Here is an 18053-nt window from a genome sequence, read left to right as displayed (position 1 = left end):
CATAAAATGTGACAGCCTCAAAAAATGTTTTAAATTTTAATAAAATAAATTTTCTACATGAATAACTACTTAGTAACTATTCCATGTATCAACATCAATATTATATAATAATATTGTATTTATACACGTTTATACCCCTTACTAACTTTGAAAACGTGAGCACCGATGTTTTGTGTTACATAATTATTCCCACTCCAATACCTAGTAGGTAAGTGCTCGTTTTAGGTGTGAACCTGGTGTATCACTTATCAATATTCAAGACATTTCGGGGTTTTTCCCACTAGTTAAGGTTTGACCAGCGAGTGGCTGCACAAAAAAAAAGCGGCAAATTCAAAAAATCTTTAACTGGTAACACGAAGCATAGTGCAAAAAAAGTAATTTGATACTTGGTAATTCATACGTAATTAATTTTTGTTTTGATTAGTGACTGACTGAAGTCTGCAACGTAGCAGACTGTAAATTTAATACAGTAAACAGACTGAGGATATCGTTGCAATGCAATTATAACCCCTGGCTTCTAATTTAGCCCACTTAAAAATTAAAAATATGATTGAATAGTTATCATTATTATCAGAGATACTAAAAAACGAAGGAACGAATTGTTAGTAGACTAATCAGTCAATCATTACAAAAATATGTAGTAAACATAAATATCTTTACTTCAACTGTACAAGAAGTAAGTTATTATATTATCCTAAGATTCCTAAGTTATAGAAAATGATACTTTGTTGTTACAAATAAATTTCAGGACTGACCATTAAACGGCACCCTTTAAATCTCATTTCTTTGGTCGTTGAAGTCAACAACCAAGGCATATGTCATAATATTGAACTTGGTTCTCATATGACATTTATATTTTTGATAGGATTAAAAATTACTTTATTTGTGTTTTATTTTGAAGTTTTGAACTCGGGTTAATTACAGGCGATTATTTATTAAGCATAAATATTTCCCTTGTGCTATTAAAGTAAACCTTCACAAGGGAAATATTTATGCTTCCCGTTGTACTTATAAAGTTAGTAATAATAAAAAGTCACATATTGTATAATGGAGCTGAACTGAAGGTAGATGAAAGAAAACACAATTTAGTTTCAATCTACTTTTAATATTGTTAGTTTATAAAGAAGGTGCCTATTTATTTAAGAATCATAATCGAAATCGGATTCAAGAAATTCAATTCCTGACAGAGAACTATCACTGTCATTGTCACTTTCCCGAACTTCTATTATGAATGGAGCTAGTTCAGTGTCTGTAATGTTGTCCTTAGACTTGTATTTTCGTTCCACATTTATTACATGGTCTGTACTTTTTTTCCAATCTTCCGGGGTAATCATTGCAAAACATTCTCGGATCAAGTTTTCCGTATCTGAACCCGGTAGCCCCACATTTCTGCTGGCTATTTTTCGCTTTGTGAGGCTCCATATCAACTCAATAGCGTTTAGATCGCAATGGTATGGAGGCAATTTAAGGACCTCATGCCCATGCTGCTTCAATAACTCCTCTGCTGCATATATGGGACCAATTTTATTTTCCTCAACGAGGCACATCAATTCCTCCTTTTTGAAACACTCTTCATATGGGATATTATTTTCCCTTAGCCATTTTTGAATATCAGCCTTTAAGCTGTGCATGGTTGGAGGCTTATTTATTTGTGTTACATGGTAACTGGCATTGTCCATAACAATTACACTGGGCTCAGTCAAATTTGGGATTAACATTTCTCGTAGCCACTTTAAAAAATTAGAACTGTTCATGTCATCATGATAGTCAGCTGCTTTGGATTTTGTGCTAAAAACAAGCAAAGCATTGGGCACAAATCCTTGCTCTGATCCAGCATGCACTATAATATGCCGCTTACCCGAGGAAATTTTTTCAACTAAACCGGAAGTTGAAGGCCCTTGCCATGACTTCTTCGGTCTGTAATTTTGATGGACATATGTCTCATCAAGATACACAATATTTTTTCCTTCTTCCCGTTTTTTATGTATAGCTCTAAGAAACCTTTGCCTCCACCCAGATATTTCAAACTTTTCCATGAGGATGGAGCGCTCTTCTTTATTTTTTTTAAACTCAAATCCGTTCTCGTGTAGTATTTTCCTCAGTGTTTCACAACATCCTGAGAATCCTATAGATTCTTTCAAATCCGCATGTAAGGCTCTTAGAGTAGGTACCTGCTTTTTGACGCAATAAAACTCATTAATTTTATTACGGATGGCTGACACATCAAAATTGTCTAAATTTGACACAGTTGGTGGCCGGGGTCGTTTTTTCCCTGGCGTATTCCATTGGCCTTGGTTAATAGAACCCTCTTTTTTAATTGTGCGTAGTGTACGAATGCTTGCACCTGAAAAAAAAACAGTTTTAACAATAGGAATTTTAACAAAAGAACACTAAAATATTAATAAACCTAGATGTGAAAATATAGATTATTTATATTACCTGTCATAGTAGACACTTTCTCTAAATAACTTGATTCTGATGCGTTATTATCAATAACATTCTTCAGTTCGCTTGCTAGCTTTTGAATAGTTTCTCTAACATTTTCGTCATCTACGCCCGCTGTAATATAAATAAATCATAAGTTTAGTAATACAAACAAATGTTCCTATCTCGTAAATTAAATTTGGTACAAGAAGCATCAACATTGTTTGATAATGACTTACCGGTCGCCTGAATGATTTCGTCCAATATTCGCTTCTTTTCTAGTAATCTCTCATTTTCGTCGTGTCGAACTTGATTATAGTTACAGATTATCTTAAATAACATGCTCCTCACACTGCTTCTAATTGGTTTAGCCATTATAATACGATATAAACTATAAACTTCCGTAACGAATGAACTAACATGAGAATTTGAGAATCTAGGTTATGTGTAAACTCGTTTGACAATATTTTTGACACTTTTGACAGCTAAAATTATTGCCATATATAGAATTCTCTAAAAACGCTTGTGCAGCGACTCGCTGGTCAAACATATGTTTGCAAATAAAAACTCACATAAATGTGACACAAATATCAATATTGTTTGGTAACAGAAGCTGTCAACATTTTGACAGTTGTTTGACACTTTTGACAGATAAAATTGTTGCCATATGAAGAATTCTGTAAAAATGCTTGTGCAGCGACTCGCTGGTCAGACTCTACCACCAAGTTGTTACCAGTACCTTCCTAGATTTTGTTAAACCGTCACTACACATGCTACTTACTAGGTTTGAAGGTGTCAAAATCTCCGTTATTTATGCCCATTTTTGAGCAGGTGTCTTTGTAATCGGGTGAGGACTTACTAGGTGGGTCCAAATTAGCGTTAAAAATTTCTGGAAAAATCGCGTTTCTTTCCAAACGGCTCGTTTTTTTCGGATTTTTACGGAAAAAACCATGAGATTTACCGCTTCAATTTTTCCGAATAAAACGAAAAAAGCGACTGAAACAGGTTTCAATCGGTTATTTTTCTCAATACTGGTCACATTTGACATCGGATCGGTGTCAGTGTCAGTTCAGTTCAGTTGTCACAGTTGTGTCATTACGCTTATCAGTCGGTTGGTTTTTTTCTTTAAAAATCCGAAACAAACGGACAAAAACGAAAATTTAATAAATTCTCGAACAAAACATTTGATTTTTCCGGCATTTTCAACGCTAGTCCAAATAACATAAAAACAAATTTTGAGAAATTTGTCATTTACTAGCTTTTGATATGGAACAGCCGTATTGTGCGGTTTGTTTTTCGGTCGGGTACCTACTTCAAACGGTTAGCCTTAACGGTACCGTTTCAAAAAGGTACCTGTTAAATTCTATTTGTTCGGGTACCGTTACTGTTGGATACCTATTCAATTGATACCTTTATTTTATGTACTGGTATTTTTCCGTTTTATTCGGGTACCATTACTGTTGGGTACCTATTCAATTGATACTTTTATTTTAGGTACTGATATTTTGCCGTTTTATTCGGGTACCGTTACTGTTGGGTACCTATTCAATTGATACCTTTATTTTAGGTACTGGTATTTTGCCGTTTTATTCGGGTACCGTTACTGTTGGGTACCTATTCAATTGATACCTTTATTTTAGGTACTGGTATTTTGCCGTTTTATTCGGGTACCATTACTGTTGGGTACCTATTCAATTGATACCTTTATTTTAGGTTACCGGTCTTTTGCGGTTTTTCAGTCCTTGGCGGGAACTATTTGATTCCAACTATAACGATAGTTTAACAAGTGAACTCAAAGTGAGCTTCATATCGAATGTTGCCTGCAACACACGTATCTACAGTGCAGTCAATCGAGAAAATTATTCCTAGGTGTATTCAGGATTGCGATATATTGCTATCCTACCAACTCGAAGCCAGTCAATTCGCATTTCACTCGCGCGGAATTGAGCGTGTGAAATCCAGGTACGTATCTATTCAATAATCGGAGTGGGCTTAAGACGAAACGGGAGCTGAGCTAAAAGTCAATTTTGAGATTTCAAGCTGAATATACCCGTCGCTCTGACGGGGCGTAACCGCGGCGTGAGAGACTGTATTTGTATGTGTAATGCACGCACACAGACGCGTGCGGTGCGCCCGTACTCGCGCTGGAGCGCACCTCACTGATTGCAATTTGCATTGCCACTTTTTGTTACTGCTACTACTAAGTAGTGTAATTCGCCAGTAACTGGCCACTTTTAATAACTGGCCGCCCTAAACTAAAAATGAATCCTATTCACCTATAAACAGAATTCATTTTAGTATAAGGTTTCAATAACTTCAATAACTGGCCACTTTATACTAAAATTAATTCTATTTATAGGTGAATATAATTTATTTTTGGTTTGGGGTGGCCACTGACGAATTACCCTATTGCGATTGAACTTTTTTACTTACCCGGCTTACGTTTAGGGAACTCGATATCGAATAGGATAATTCGCCAGTAACTGGCCGCCCTAAACTAAAAATGAATTCTATTCACCTCTATACAGAATTCATTTTAGTAGGCATAAGGTTTCAATAACTGGCCACCTTATACTAAAATGAATTCTATTTATAGGTGAATAGAATTCATTTTTGGTTTGGCGTGGCCAGTTACTAATAGTGGCCTGTTACTGGCGAATTACCCTATTTATGTACTTAGTGGTTAATACTAGTATCAAGTATTTTTTTTTCAATAATGCTCAGAAACGAAGTATAGACATGACAAATATAAATATTAACGTCTTTGTAAGGCAGGATTGGACATTCTATAGAGTAAGAGTAAGTGTATGAAACAACCAATTCAGCTAGGACTAGGGAATGCAATCTAGATCTCGCAATTTCGGGATCTCGCTAGATCTCGCACGTATTTTCGAAATTTAACCTAGTTGACAGGAAATCTCGATATATGCAATCTCGGTCGAGATCTCGATTAATATTTTCGAGATCTCGAACAAGACTGAAAGTGAAATACTTTGTTTTAAGTAATATATGACCTTAGATTCATGTTGTTCAGGCAGTGCTATTATGTGTCCGGCTTTAGCTCTATTATTGTTACGCAGTTTCTAAGTAACAACAACAAATTAAATATTTAACATAAAATCAATTTTAATTTTTACTTTACTTCTATGAAATGCTATCGATGTTAAACCACTATTTTAAACTACCTTTAAAATAGTGGTTTAACATCGATAGCATTTCATAGAAGTAAAGTAAAAATTAAAATTGATTTTATGTTAAATATTTAATTTGTTGTTGTTATTTTCAAAATATAACATGAGGTACCTTAAATAAGTAGTATGTCGGCGGCATATCGTAAAATCGTAATCCTTGGCGTATCATGAAACGCTACCATTTCCTGATCTAATATTAACCCAGGCATATCACGATCTTCCTTATGAAAGAGACGGCAGATCCATCAGAGCAATGCATTCTTTGATATTCCTAGCTTCATAGCGGGCGCATTGTAAAATAATTGATCGAGAAATCATATACATATTTTCAATGATTTTGTAAATGACTACAGTTATGACTACGGTTATTAGAAACCAATTATAGTATGTTTAATATTCTTTCTAATGGTATGCATCACCAATTGATCAGTAAAATAGAACCCGAGAAATAATGATCAGTTGAGGTCGGTCGCCCGCCATTTACGTGACGGAACAAAATTCATCATTACTTTGTTATATGTATAATATCATACATCAATAAAACTTATGTTTTTGGAAAGCTAATGAAATTTTTCGTATATTTTATAATAACATTAATTGCGGTAAAGTTATAATGTATTGAGTTAGACGCATGTTTTGTCAGTACTTATGCCATCCATGCACGGTAAAAAATCATAAATTTTAAATATTTTGTAAATGACTACGGTTATTATAAAACAATAATTGCACGTTTAATACTCTTTCAAACGACATCTCACACGAACCGATCGGTCCCATAGGACTAAAGACGTGAACAAATATCAATGCTGGTCGGCCGCCCACTTTTTCCTTCCTTTTTTTCGACACGTCCCCCCCCCCTCCATAAAATATAAACCGGTTTATTCATATTCTGGAGACCACGAGGAACACGTCCATTCCATACCAGTTTTAGGTATTTAGAAGAGATGTCGACGAAAATCGTGAAGGAGACGACTTTTGTTTAATTTGCCTATAGACTATAGGAATATCAGAATATCACACCTTGAGGTTTGCGCAAAATGGCTGGTGTTCGCTAGGCAGATCATGAAATGTCGGCGTTTCATTATATTCCTAGGAATATCTCGATACGCCCGATTTTACGATGTCTATATCTATGGAATTCTTAGAGATTATTGATTAAAATAACACATTTTTAGTTACTTTGTCAAATTAGATCTCGTCGAGATATTAATCTCGATCCCGAAAATCTGACTGTCGAGATCTCGAAACACCCAATCTCGATTCGGATTTTTCGTGCGAGATCTCGAATCGCCAATCTTGGTGCGAGATTGCATTCCCTAGCTAGGACCTTAAATTGCTTGACAATTACGGAGCGTGACTGTACCTAAAAATGTTGTAAACCCATAACCATGCAATAAAATATTTTTGATTTTGATTTCTAATTTGAAATATAAAAGCCTCGGTAGAGAGTACCATTTTGTACCATTTGGAGTTGAAACTCTAGGTCCATGGGGTCCCAGCGCGCGTAAGTTGTTGGCAGAAATCGCGAAGCGTCTGGTTGACGTAACTGATGACCGAAGAGCTGGCGGCTACCTCGCACAACGTATCAGTATTGCGATACAGCGGGGAAATGCCGCCAGCATCCTTGGTACAATGCCTCAGGGGCCTATTTTAGATTTAAGCTAGTTATTAATTTCGTTTAGTTGTACCACTGTATATATATTGTTTGTAAATAAATGATTTTCTATTTGAAATATTAGAATCAAAAAGTTCAAAATAGATTGTACCTATGTAACTACAAAAATGTGTTCCCTCTCAACGCAAAACCCCTTGTGTCTTAGGAGGATCTAGATATTTTCACACAAGACGGTTTATCGATAACTTCTTACATCACTAGATTATCGACATTAAATGTCGACTATTGCCCATCACTTTTCTGGTTGTGTACGTATTTAGAAACTTGACTCCGCCCCTAAAATTAGTGCGATAGGGACAACTGCAGCTGAGGCGAAAAATCCTGCGTAAAAATGACAAAAATCGAGGTTTCGTAGTCCTCTTTTTCCTCCTCCAAAACTTAACCAATCGTAACCAAATTTGGAAATCTAAATGATTATGAAATTATCTGTGTCGGACCGTTTTGCTTTTTTGGCTAATTGATATCAGTTTTGAATACCACGCCTCTCATTGCGGCATAGTCAATTAGGCCATTTTGGCCATTTTTGAAGGGCTCTAGCGCCTTAAAAAACAAAAATATCAAAAAAAGCAAAACGGTCCGACACAGATATTGACAATATTAATCTGTGTTGAAAAAATCATTGCTCTAGCTTCAAAAACCACGGAGGAAAACGAGGACTACGTTTGTATGGAGAAATGACCACTCCTGTTGGCTCTTAAATTGGTGCAAGCGACGATTTCCTAATATTAAATAAATATACGATATTTAAACTTGTTGCAAATAAATATTTACTCGAATATTTATTATGATTAATACATACATACGAGTACATACATACCTAATACATAAATAAGACATTCTAAAATATTGACCGTTTTCGAAAAACACGACAAAAAGTAAAAAATGCGATTTGAGGTGATTTTTTTACTCCTAATTAAGTGTATTATGTTTATGGTTCTTCAAACCTTCCTGGCATTCATCCTCAGTCCCGTGAGGATGAATGCCTGTTTTGTTTCACTGTAAATGAAAGAAAAACATTTTCATTTGTGTGCCGCAAAATTTCAAATATCGATAGGCAATCAATGAACACTGATTGAACTACAAGCGCTGGCCAGCCGATGGAGAGACATGCAGTCTCGTTATAAATTTTTCATTGGAAACTGCTCTTAAAATTTTCGTATCGTTCTCTTTCTCTTAATTGCAAATGAGAAAATAATGTTTACTTCGATTTAGTTTAAAGCAAGCATAATCGCTACTATGTATTGTTGAACAATGATGATAATTATGACAACCGATTTCACACAGCCGTAATCCCCGTTTGTCACTTCTCTTGAGGGAAAAATTAAGATAAATAAGAGGCGAGTGAGAGGGTCCTTTCTCATTCATCTCTTCCAGACATTAGAAGGTCGAAAGTAGCGTACGTGAATAATAAAATTTAAGCTTTATAGCATTGAAAGTATGGTTCATTTCGCCGAGATAATATCGAGGGTTCCACACCAGAGGTAATCCACAAATAGGCATCCGAGAATAGAGCGAGGCTACTGGACAGACGGCGCAAACATCTCCAGAGCTGCAATTTTTTTTTATGATGACTTCAATAAAGAAATTTATTATGATTAATTATGATTGATTGTTATTACTATGAAATATTAAATATTAAGGAAAAATAATATAATTTTAATCTGTATTACAGTGTGGAAAACAAAGAATTGATATTAATACTGTATTAGAAATCTATGCAAGAGTTCCTTCAAATACTAGTCAACCTCACTCGTTTCCTTTTAATGATTCAGGTTTCGACTGTAAGTCATAAGAATCGTTTTATCTTTGTTTATTTAAAAGTCGGTAGGTATAATTCTTACCAAACTCTTGTTTTAGGAGGCTTTTTTGAACTATTATTCATCAGTATACTGTATATTTTATACATTTATTTATTCGCTTCAATTCAATTCCATTTATTTCAGATATCAAACGATATCCATTAAAATTACGCACATAATAAAAACAAAACTAAAGCTCTCCAAAGGGCCTCTACGTGATGGATCTATATCCCCATCCCTCGCAAGCCTATCAAAAGACTGGGATTTATAGGCCCGTGAAATCCAAAATGGAGATACAAATATTAATATTGTAAGATTAAAATGTTAAATTAAAACTTCAGTCATAAAATAAATAGGTACATACGTACTTATTATTATTTTATTATATCAATCTTGCATAGTAAGCTGTTAGGTATCAAAGGCATCCCGCAAGTAGTACCACTCGGAGACGGAGTATCTCTGATTCGTGGTCGGGAAGGTTGTTCGAGGGATTAGTGGGAGTGAACCTTCCGCAGGTCAATAAGAGCAGGTAGCGTAACCGCGCGCACGGTGGTCGTCATTCAATACCCCGCTCGTTAGGGCAAACTGAGATTTATCCATTATATTTCTATCAAAATAAGATTATTTTATCCTCGTAACTCTAAATGTACATTAAAGTGTACAAATTCGTTGCAATCTAATTTGAACCTTTCATGGAACAAATAAAGTAGTTCATTTGTTTCATTGCGTTTTAAAACAAAAGAAATTTGTTCCAATTTACTTATAAAACAAGGTTCAAATTAAAAATTGGAAAACTTTCTATGGTGGGTCTTACGAGGATCAAATATCGAGTATTATTACTTGTATTCAACGATTTGAATAATACAACATATTAATATCAGGCCGTGAGTATTATTATTAAAGAGTCATTTTAAAACTTTGATTTTCAAGAGTTTCATTGCAATTTTTTTTTTAATTAAATGGAAATAGGAGTTCCGAAGCGGACCACGGTCATAAAAAGCAGTATCTCATAGCTGCAAAAGCAACCGGAATAAATGTCAAGAATCAAGAAAATGAAGAGAGCGGGTAAAGGTTTTTTGATGGCAAACAAATATACAGCTGTTCTATAGTACCTAAGCGTTCTATAGTACGCAGCCTATAGACGGTTGCAACTGAAGGCTGTGGTATAACATGAGCGATGCCGTATCTTTAAATTCCCATACACTTCTTATTTGAGTAACCTCTTACTGTAACTCTTCGACTATCTACAGCGATTATGAAAGATTATTTGTCTTTATTTTTATTATTTATTTATTTGTCTTATTTGTCTTTGTGTTAATAAGCAGTGGTTACGTACTAGGTACTCGAGCTGATTCATAATTTGCAATCATTAATAGTCGCTTACCTTTGTACAAAAAAATGACTGCATTATTGTCAGCAATATCAATGGACATTTCTTTGAATCTCTTATTGTGAAAGATGATGTGGAGTGAATAGCGTCGCACGTTTATTATAGAATGGTCGTTTCTTGCTGAGCTCGGTCACACGAGCCGGTCGAGTAAGCGAATGGGCAGAGTTCTACGATTACAGCATCCGGAGTGCCATCAACAGTTCGTCAATAAACCACAGCACTGCGAATTATCTGAATAAGATAATTTATTGCTGCTCTTTAACTGGTGGCCAGGTTTAAACTCACCGAATTAATTATGATGAGTATTATCAATAAACTTATTAAATGAAGACATGAATTGCATTAACTTAAAGTTTTCTACTCATATACCTACAATTATACACAATAAGTATTTGTTTGATTTGATTATTCATTTAGTACAGTTCATTATTTACCGAAAGGGTGCAAAAAAGATTTTTTTATTAAGACAGTACACAGATAAAAGCACTAAAAATACACAGGCATATAAAGAGGAACGAACGGCGTCTGTTTTTTAAGAGCTGAAGAGAGTGTACGTAATAGAAGAGTTTAATTAAGGAACAAAGCCATCAGTGAAGTGGCAAATGGCGCTAAATTCAATTTCCCTAAGACAGAATACGTGATAAATCGTTCGGAATCGGCCATTAGGTGCGACGCTGCGTGAGGGCCTGAAGTGTCAGCAGTTTACACGTCTTATTGCTTGTCGCTGCGAGTCGCCGGCGTCTCCGCAATAAAAACATCAACCGTATTGACCAAAATAACTCTTGGCACCTATACGAAACTCCGACTGATACTGTAATTGAAGCTCTCCGCGACTCTAAACAACTGAGCGCATCGATACCATTGGAACTAAACTAAATTTAATAAGCAATTTACTTCTGATTGTATATACCTAGTTTGGCAAACTAGTTTTGTCAGTAACGGTAGATAAAGATAAAATGTACTCATCTCTTTTTTGTAGTTATAATATTAGCATAAGAAAAAAAAAAGTAAGATTCTCTTTGCCTATGCTCTAAACGCATCAATTCATATGAGGTCTATTAAGTTGCTGTAGGAAAAGGCGCGGCGCTAGCTCGTGAAAGTCCTCTGCACCTCTGGGGTGCCTTAGGACAACAAAACAACAGTCTGAGGTCTATACCGATAGTAATTTCTTGATATCAATTTGTAATGGGTGTGATCTGTCACTTTTTTAGCTGACTGAACGTACTATCCATTAAAAATAATTATGTATCTGAACATAACTTGCATATTTAATTTTACAGAATGCGCAAGAGAGTGGCCTCCCTGATGGTGTTCGGGACAGCCCCAACAGCCTTTTGAATACTGTTATTGACAGTTTAGATTGTTCAATTGTTAAAAAATGGAATGCTATGCACTTGCACATGGATTATAGATGGGCTGTTGGGCTAATTTTGTTTTTATGTATGTAATTTTAGTTTAGTTTAATTTATTGCATTTAGTTATGTTCGAAATAAATGTATTTATTTATTTTATTTCAAATATAATCCAAATGAACTCTATTAAATATGTATTATTCCAAATCATCAATTAAAAGTTTATTCTACCAGCCAACATCAGGAGATAACTCAAAATTTGCATTAAATTACCATTCTTGTGGATAAATTGCAATTTTCTCATCGGTTTTTGAAGAATATAGGTGGTAAAATTGGTTTTTGGTTAGATTTGTAGTTAGTTTTTGGCTAGTTAGTTATAAGTTACATTTTATTCTATCGCTGTGATCTTTTGGTTAGGTACAATAAGTAAACAGTGCAATGCAATAAAAAAAATATTTTTTTAATATTCTGGATACTGGATGTATTTATGATTTTGGCATTGAATGTCAAAATTAAATGAACTTATCGGTAATTGAAGTTCCATTGGAATTATACGATATGGATAGCGCGAAGTACGAGGAATCTAGGACAAAATAATAAGATACCTACGTTGTGTTAACCGGGATTTAATTATTTTTGTAAATTACGAGTTTATTGAATTGAGTTTATATAATTGTAATTTGTACTAATGGTCCGTGTAGTCCTATAAAATCTGTGAATTTAATTTTCTAAATAAACACCATCCCGTATTACGTAATAATGTAGATATAAATCATAAAATGATTTGACATTTATTTGGCATTAAGTCCGCCATTTATATATTTTCTTAATTCGAGCAATTAATTATGTAAGACAAAAAATAGAATATCTAATCGCAATCCAACGCGGCAACGCAGCGAGCGTGATGGGCACCTTTGCCTCGGGGGCAGCCCGGGACGGGCTTCAGTAAGCGATTTATCTTATACTTATTTAGTTGATATTTGTATTTAAGTTTAGTTTTTAATTAGTTATATGTTTAGTTTATATATTATTTTAATTATGAAATAAGTTCTTTTATAAACTAACTTTAAAGCCAGTATTGGAAATGTCTAATTGTCTATCAAACGTATTTCTAATAAGAAAACAAAATGTAAATATTAGTTATTATAATCCCCATTACTCAACACGTTATTCTTATATTTTAAACATAGTACATTGTGCAATAAGGGAGGTATGGGCAAAATTGTTAAAGAGTCAAAGAAATATGGTGCGTGGAGAGCAGAGATAGGGAACTTGAGTTTACAATTTTCATAGCTATACAGTTACACACAATGTTTTGTTGAATACCATGCATAAAAATACGTACATACAAAGATAAATTAACATCTCCGAAACGTTGTAGCGAGGTCTCATGGTGGTGGTGTCTTTATTTAATTAATTTAATTTTTGTTTTTGACTTATGGCCTATCAAGAAATGATAATGGCCCATCAAGAAAAAATATCAAAGCTTAATAATTGATAAGATATTGTGGAGTATAATAATAAATGTAGTTTTAATATTTTGACTTTTTTGATGCAAATGCAATATGGTAAATAAATTTAATAACTCCGTTTATTAAAACATGTTAAAAATGTGTTATGGATATTGGATGTATAATTATAAATTAGTTTAATTGCCTATTTATGCAATATTATTTGAAGTAATATTTACTAATTTAAGCATCTATACAGGTGTTATTTAAATAAGAGGGTAATTTTATACAAACGTGTTACATTTAAACTAAAATTTGGTCAACACTCTAATTTAATTAATGTGATCTAATAGACAAGAGAAACTAAATGAGTAGGTAGTTCACTGACAGGTAATTAATGTTTACAGTATATACCTGTTAAAATAATTTACAATGTTTAATAATTAAAATTGTTTTAAATGCCTAATTGATTAAACTTATAAATATCGGATCATTTTCTACCCAAAATTTTAGTAATTTGCGAGTGACTCACACCTGATTTGATTACAAATACAATTTCTACATTGTCAATGCAATTGATTATTTCTATAAGTTGTCGATTAATTTATAATAAACGGAATTTGCAATCTGTGTTCTTAAATGTACTCAATATATTGACAAAACTTAACGGAATATTGTCCCTAAAATAAATTTTATAACTGTATTTTAGTCAAGAATCTGCAAACACGCCGGGAATGCTAGGAATTTATTCAAATATTTGAAGAATTTTGTTTGTTTGTTTTCACAGATTGAAATGGATACTCACGCCTCGGGAAAAATTTCGAATGGTAACAGTCCATTACACTTTTGGAAAAAATCACTGCATGGGTTACAAAATCACTGTCAATGTTTACAATTCACTCGCACATTACGCGAAGAACGCCTGAGATTTCATTAAATAAGAGCACAAGTGACATCACTACGCGCAGATTGGAATACGTCAAATCGCATGCAGCCACCAACGCGACTGAACTGTACGGCGGGCGAACGATACCATACCGCGTCTTTCGAAAATTGCGCCATCCGAGTAAGCACACTCAAGCGAAATTAACAACACAAAAGCACCTTGAGCACACTTCATTCCCGAGAACGCGCCTAATGCAGCCGAACCTAGCCTAGATAATGTTTACATCGCGAAATGCTGACACCCGAACGACCGGAAGTCGAAGCGAAGCAAACGCGACAACTATGTAAAATATTGCAGGATCGCGATCGCATTGTTGACATTCCCGAATAAAAATCACCAAAATATCGAGTTAATTGTATGAACACCACCTTAAATATAATTTTTACTTACCTATTATGGTGTGCGAAGATGAGTTGAAGGGCCGAATTTTGATTAGATGTCGATTTCAGAGTAAATTTAAAGAATATACTCTTATTGGTATGCGAAGAATGGCACAAAGAATCCCGACAACGCACGCGACGAATGCGCACCTCGTTTGCGCATATGCTGACACAACTTCACGGACGTTACTCCCCTTGCCCCGCGCACACCCGATCTCTGCGCCTGTGTGCGTGTCCAGAGTGGTCAAACGTGAAATTTTGTTCATGTATACACTAACACACACGAAGTTCATACCTGCTGCTGCCTAGCTCCCGATCGCCGCCATCTTTGTTTCGACGGAGAGCGAGGGTCTCTCTATTTCGCTTTAATAAGCCACTGCGTGCCATCTAGCGGCAGCGGCTTATTTATGAATGCTAACGCAAGGTGGCGCTGATACTCTTGTCAAGCAAGCAACTTTCGTATTAAAAACAATTAGCTTTTTGCTTCATTGCTAGTTTTATATTGTCACTTTAGTTTCATGATTTTTCTGATGTTACTAAACATTTCGACAGGCATGCCTAGAGGCAGTTGGCCTTATGTACAATAAATAAGCCCTCAAATGGTGTAAGTTGTAGAAATGTTAAACTAGTTTCTACATTTTCGCGTCGTGACTCATCTCCCTTTCGCCCCATATTATTTTCTGGGCTAATTATTGTGAGGTCCTATTAATTAAATAAAACGTCAATTATGTAATATAAATAAGCCGGATACGTATTAGTAGTTAGTCATGTATTAGGTATATTGAGATAAAAGATGAAATCCTCGTGATTAATAATAATTTAATGAATGAAATCTTATAATATGATTTACTTATACTTCGATACAATACTTATTAAATAATAATTATGTATTCAGTCGTGACACTACTTATCTAATAATAACAATGTTAATCAATATAACAGTTAACATTTTTTGTAACTTTTACAATTATAATAATAAAAACTGTTTAATCCAATATAACTTTCGAAATGACACTCTATGTATAATAATTAAGTGCATCTTGTTAACATTATGCGGTGTTGTATTTCAATATAACTTAATTGGTTTTAACCAGTATGACAACTGTGAATTATAATTAATGATCGTTGAAGTCGACTAATAATTGTCTCGGTAAAAATATTAACATTTTCTTGTCAGTGGTTGCCATGGTTGGATTTACATTTTGCTGAATATTAATTTATGTGGCAGTTTATTAATATATATCATGGATGCTAGGTTACGAGCTAGGCTGCTAAATATCTATGGTAATACTACAAGACCAACCAGGACTAAACTTATTAGTGAAACATTACAAAAAAATGTACTAATTATATTGCTGATTTTTTTAGCTAACGGGACAAAATAATAACTAAAAATGGGTACCTAATAGTTGATGATCGCATATTAAGTAAATATATTTTATGCATACAAAACTAAATAAGTGCAGATGTAAGGTAAACGTACGCTTCACCGAACGCTCAATATCCGTCCGTATCACCGAATTTCTTCTATTTTAGGCTATAAGTCGATTATTTACAGCTGATATTTACTTGCGTATTTTTTTTCCACGAGTTAAATACCTATCCCTTCCACTATGCCTCAGAGTCGGCCAATTTGTCCCGCAGTTGGGACGTGGCAACTGATCGAAACGGATCGTTGCTGCCGATTGCCACTTTGTATGGGCAACCTTAAAGAAATCGGTAAGAAGTTGCGTATATTTCTTAAGGTCATAAAACCTTTTAAATTTACTTCTGTGTTTCAAAGTATGGTTTTTCAGTGTAACTACTTAATTAGTTTGTGTATTTTAGTAAATTTAACTAATTTAGTGCAGTCATATTATCAGAAATTAAGCTTAATGTGAGTTCGGTGATGAGTACACCGACAATTTGATTGGAAGGTATTATCGAACAGCGTCCGGAATCAGGGAAAGCGTATGTTTTTGAAATAATTTTTTTAATGGTTGATTACGAACTATTTAGATTAACTAACTAATTTCACAAATAACTTAATGTATTTGTAATTTTATGAGCAATTGCCGAACAACAATAACCTATATAGATTATTATAAAACTGCGTTTGAAATGTTCATGTTTTACGACTTTTTGGCATCAAAATAAGGTTTTTGGCAAGACTATTATCAAACAATAATTTTAGATATTTTACGTCAGTATTAGCAAGAACTTTATACATTTGCGGTTTTGTAATGGATTCAAGTATTAAATTTAATGATAGATTTGTAGTTATACCACATTGATTACGATTTAAATACTATTTTCAAAATCCGTTCGTGAAATAGGTTCCACATATTTTCCATGTTTCGTTCACCGAACGGCCGTTCGGTGAATGGTACCCATGGTCTCTGCTACCGAACTCATGTTCGCGTTGGCCATGTTTCTATTCGACGTTCATGAGAATATCATCCTTATTACGATAACGGCTAGGTCGATATTTATATGTTTATTTTTTGTGACCATTATTTCAATGCCAGCGCTTTTCAAACTTTAGACATACTTATTGGACGCCTGATAATAGTCTTGGAATGTGGACAAAAAAACTGAATAGGATAATAAAAATAATGAAGCAATAATATTTTATACAGGGTGGTCCAAACCTAGATGTCCAAAAATTTTTTTTAGATTCCTCTCGTCGTGGGCGATTGTGATTTTTTTAAACTTTTATCTTTTGTTATGAAATTCCGGGGTTCCCATACAGGGTGGCTAAAAATTAACTACATTCCCATTCCCAGGGAGGTTTTGGGATTATACTGAGCAACTTTTACTATGGGACTAACTTTTTTATACATATGCGTACATGTTTTATAATTGTTGCGTACCTTACTTACTGACTTATTTTTCAAAAGTATTTTTCAAAAAAAAAGACACGTCAAGATCGCTTACCATCTTTATAATGCTAAAAAACGAAGCATAGTAGGGATTTAATAGTGAACTACTGAAGTTTGAGCACCACTCAACACCATATTTTCATACAATTATTTCCTAGTTCGGTAATGCGGGCTCCCTATTCGGTATAATGTGCAAATCACGTTTCTTAGTTCGGTAAACGGTACAAGCAAGGAAATTGGAAGAAATGACTTTAAAAATGTTTTTAATACACGTCCAATCATTTCAGTAATTTATAGGTATGTTTAAATGAGGACAAATTTATCTATGTTTCTATTTTAGTATTGAACATATTCGTAAGAAAATATCAGAACTAATAAAAAAATTAAACGTAAGTCTAGGGCTTAAGCATTCGGTGAAGCGTACATTTACCTTATGCCCTTAATTTGAATTTTTTTAACATATAACAGTTTTGGTTAAAATAACAAAGTTATGTTTATTTTTAACTACATAGAAAATTTATTTGAGACACTGCATAATTTTAACTTTTAAGTACATACCTATTGAAAGAGGGGTAAGTAAGAGG

General features: G+C 34.1%; 2 protein-coding genes across 3 annotated transcripts in view; both read right to left on the bottom strand.

Annotated features, from left to right (window-relative positions):
- The window catches only part of LOC134666788 (protein scalloped), a 68078-nt gene extending 53676 nt beyond the window's left edge, over positions 1-14402 (bottom strand). Inside the window, exon 1 of one of the 2 annotated variants that reach the window (XM_063524082.1) lies at positions 14088-14402. The gene's annotated coding sequence lies outside the window, so the exon portion shown is untranslated. The remainder of the gene's footprint in view (positions 1-14087) is intronic. The other variant, XM_063524083.1, reaches the window with a different exon arrangement.
- Positions 1085-4165, bottom strand: LOC134666667 (uncharacterized). Its single transcript, XM_063523894.1, has 3 exons — positions 2664-4165; positions 2440-2559; positions 1085-2344 (listed from the first exon to the last, which is right to left on the bottom strand). Exons 1-3 carry the CDS (start codon positions 2797-2799, stop codon positions 1140-1142), a joined length of 1461 nt encoding a protein of 486 aa, XP_063379964.1. The 5' UTR covers positions 2800-4165; the 3' UTR covers positions 1085-1139.
- Positions 14403-18053: the final 3651 nt, after the last annotated feature.

This window comes from Cydia fagiglandana, chromosome 8, assembly GCF_963556715.1.
Source record: "Cydia fagiglandana chromosome 8, ilCydFagi1.1, whole genome shotgun sequence".
NCBI lineage: Eukaryota > Metazoa > Arthropoda > Insecta > Lepidoptera > Tortricidae > Cydia > Cydia fagiglandana.
Note: the sequence above shows the minus strand (reverse complement) of the source record. Positions and strands in the feature narration are given on the sequence as shown.

Coding starts and splice junctions, on each gene's coding strand:
- LOC134666667 (XM_063523894.1), bottom strand. CDS start 2,799: ATGGCTAAACCAATTAGAAGCAGTGTGAGGAGCATGTTATTTAAGATA. Junction 2,560..2,663: donor CGAAATCATTCAGGCGACCG/GTAAGTCATTAT, acceptor TTTATATTACAG/CGGGCGTAGATGACGAAAAT. Junction 2,345..2,439: donor GAAAGTGTCTACTATGACAG/GTAATATAAATA, acceptor TTTTTTTTTCAG/GTGCAAGCATTCGTACACTA.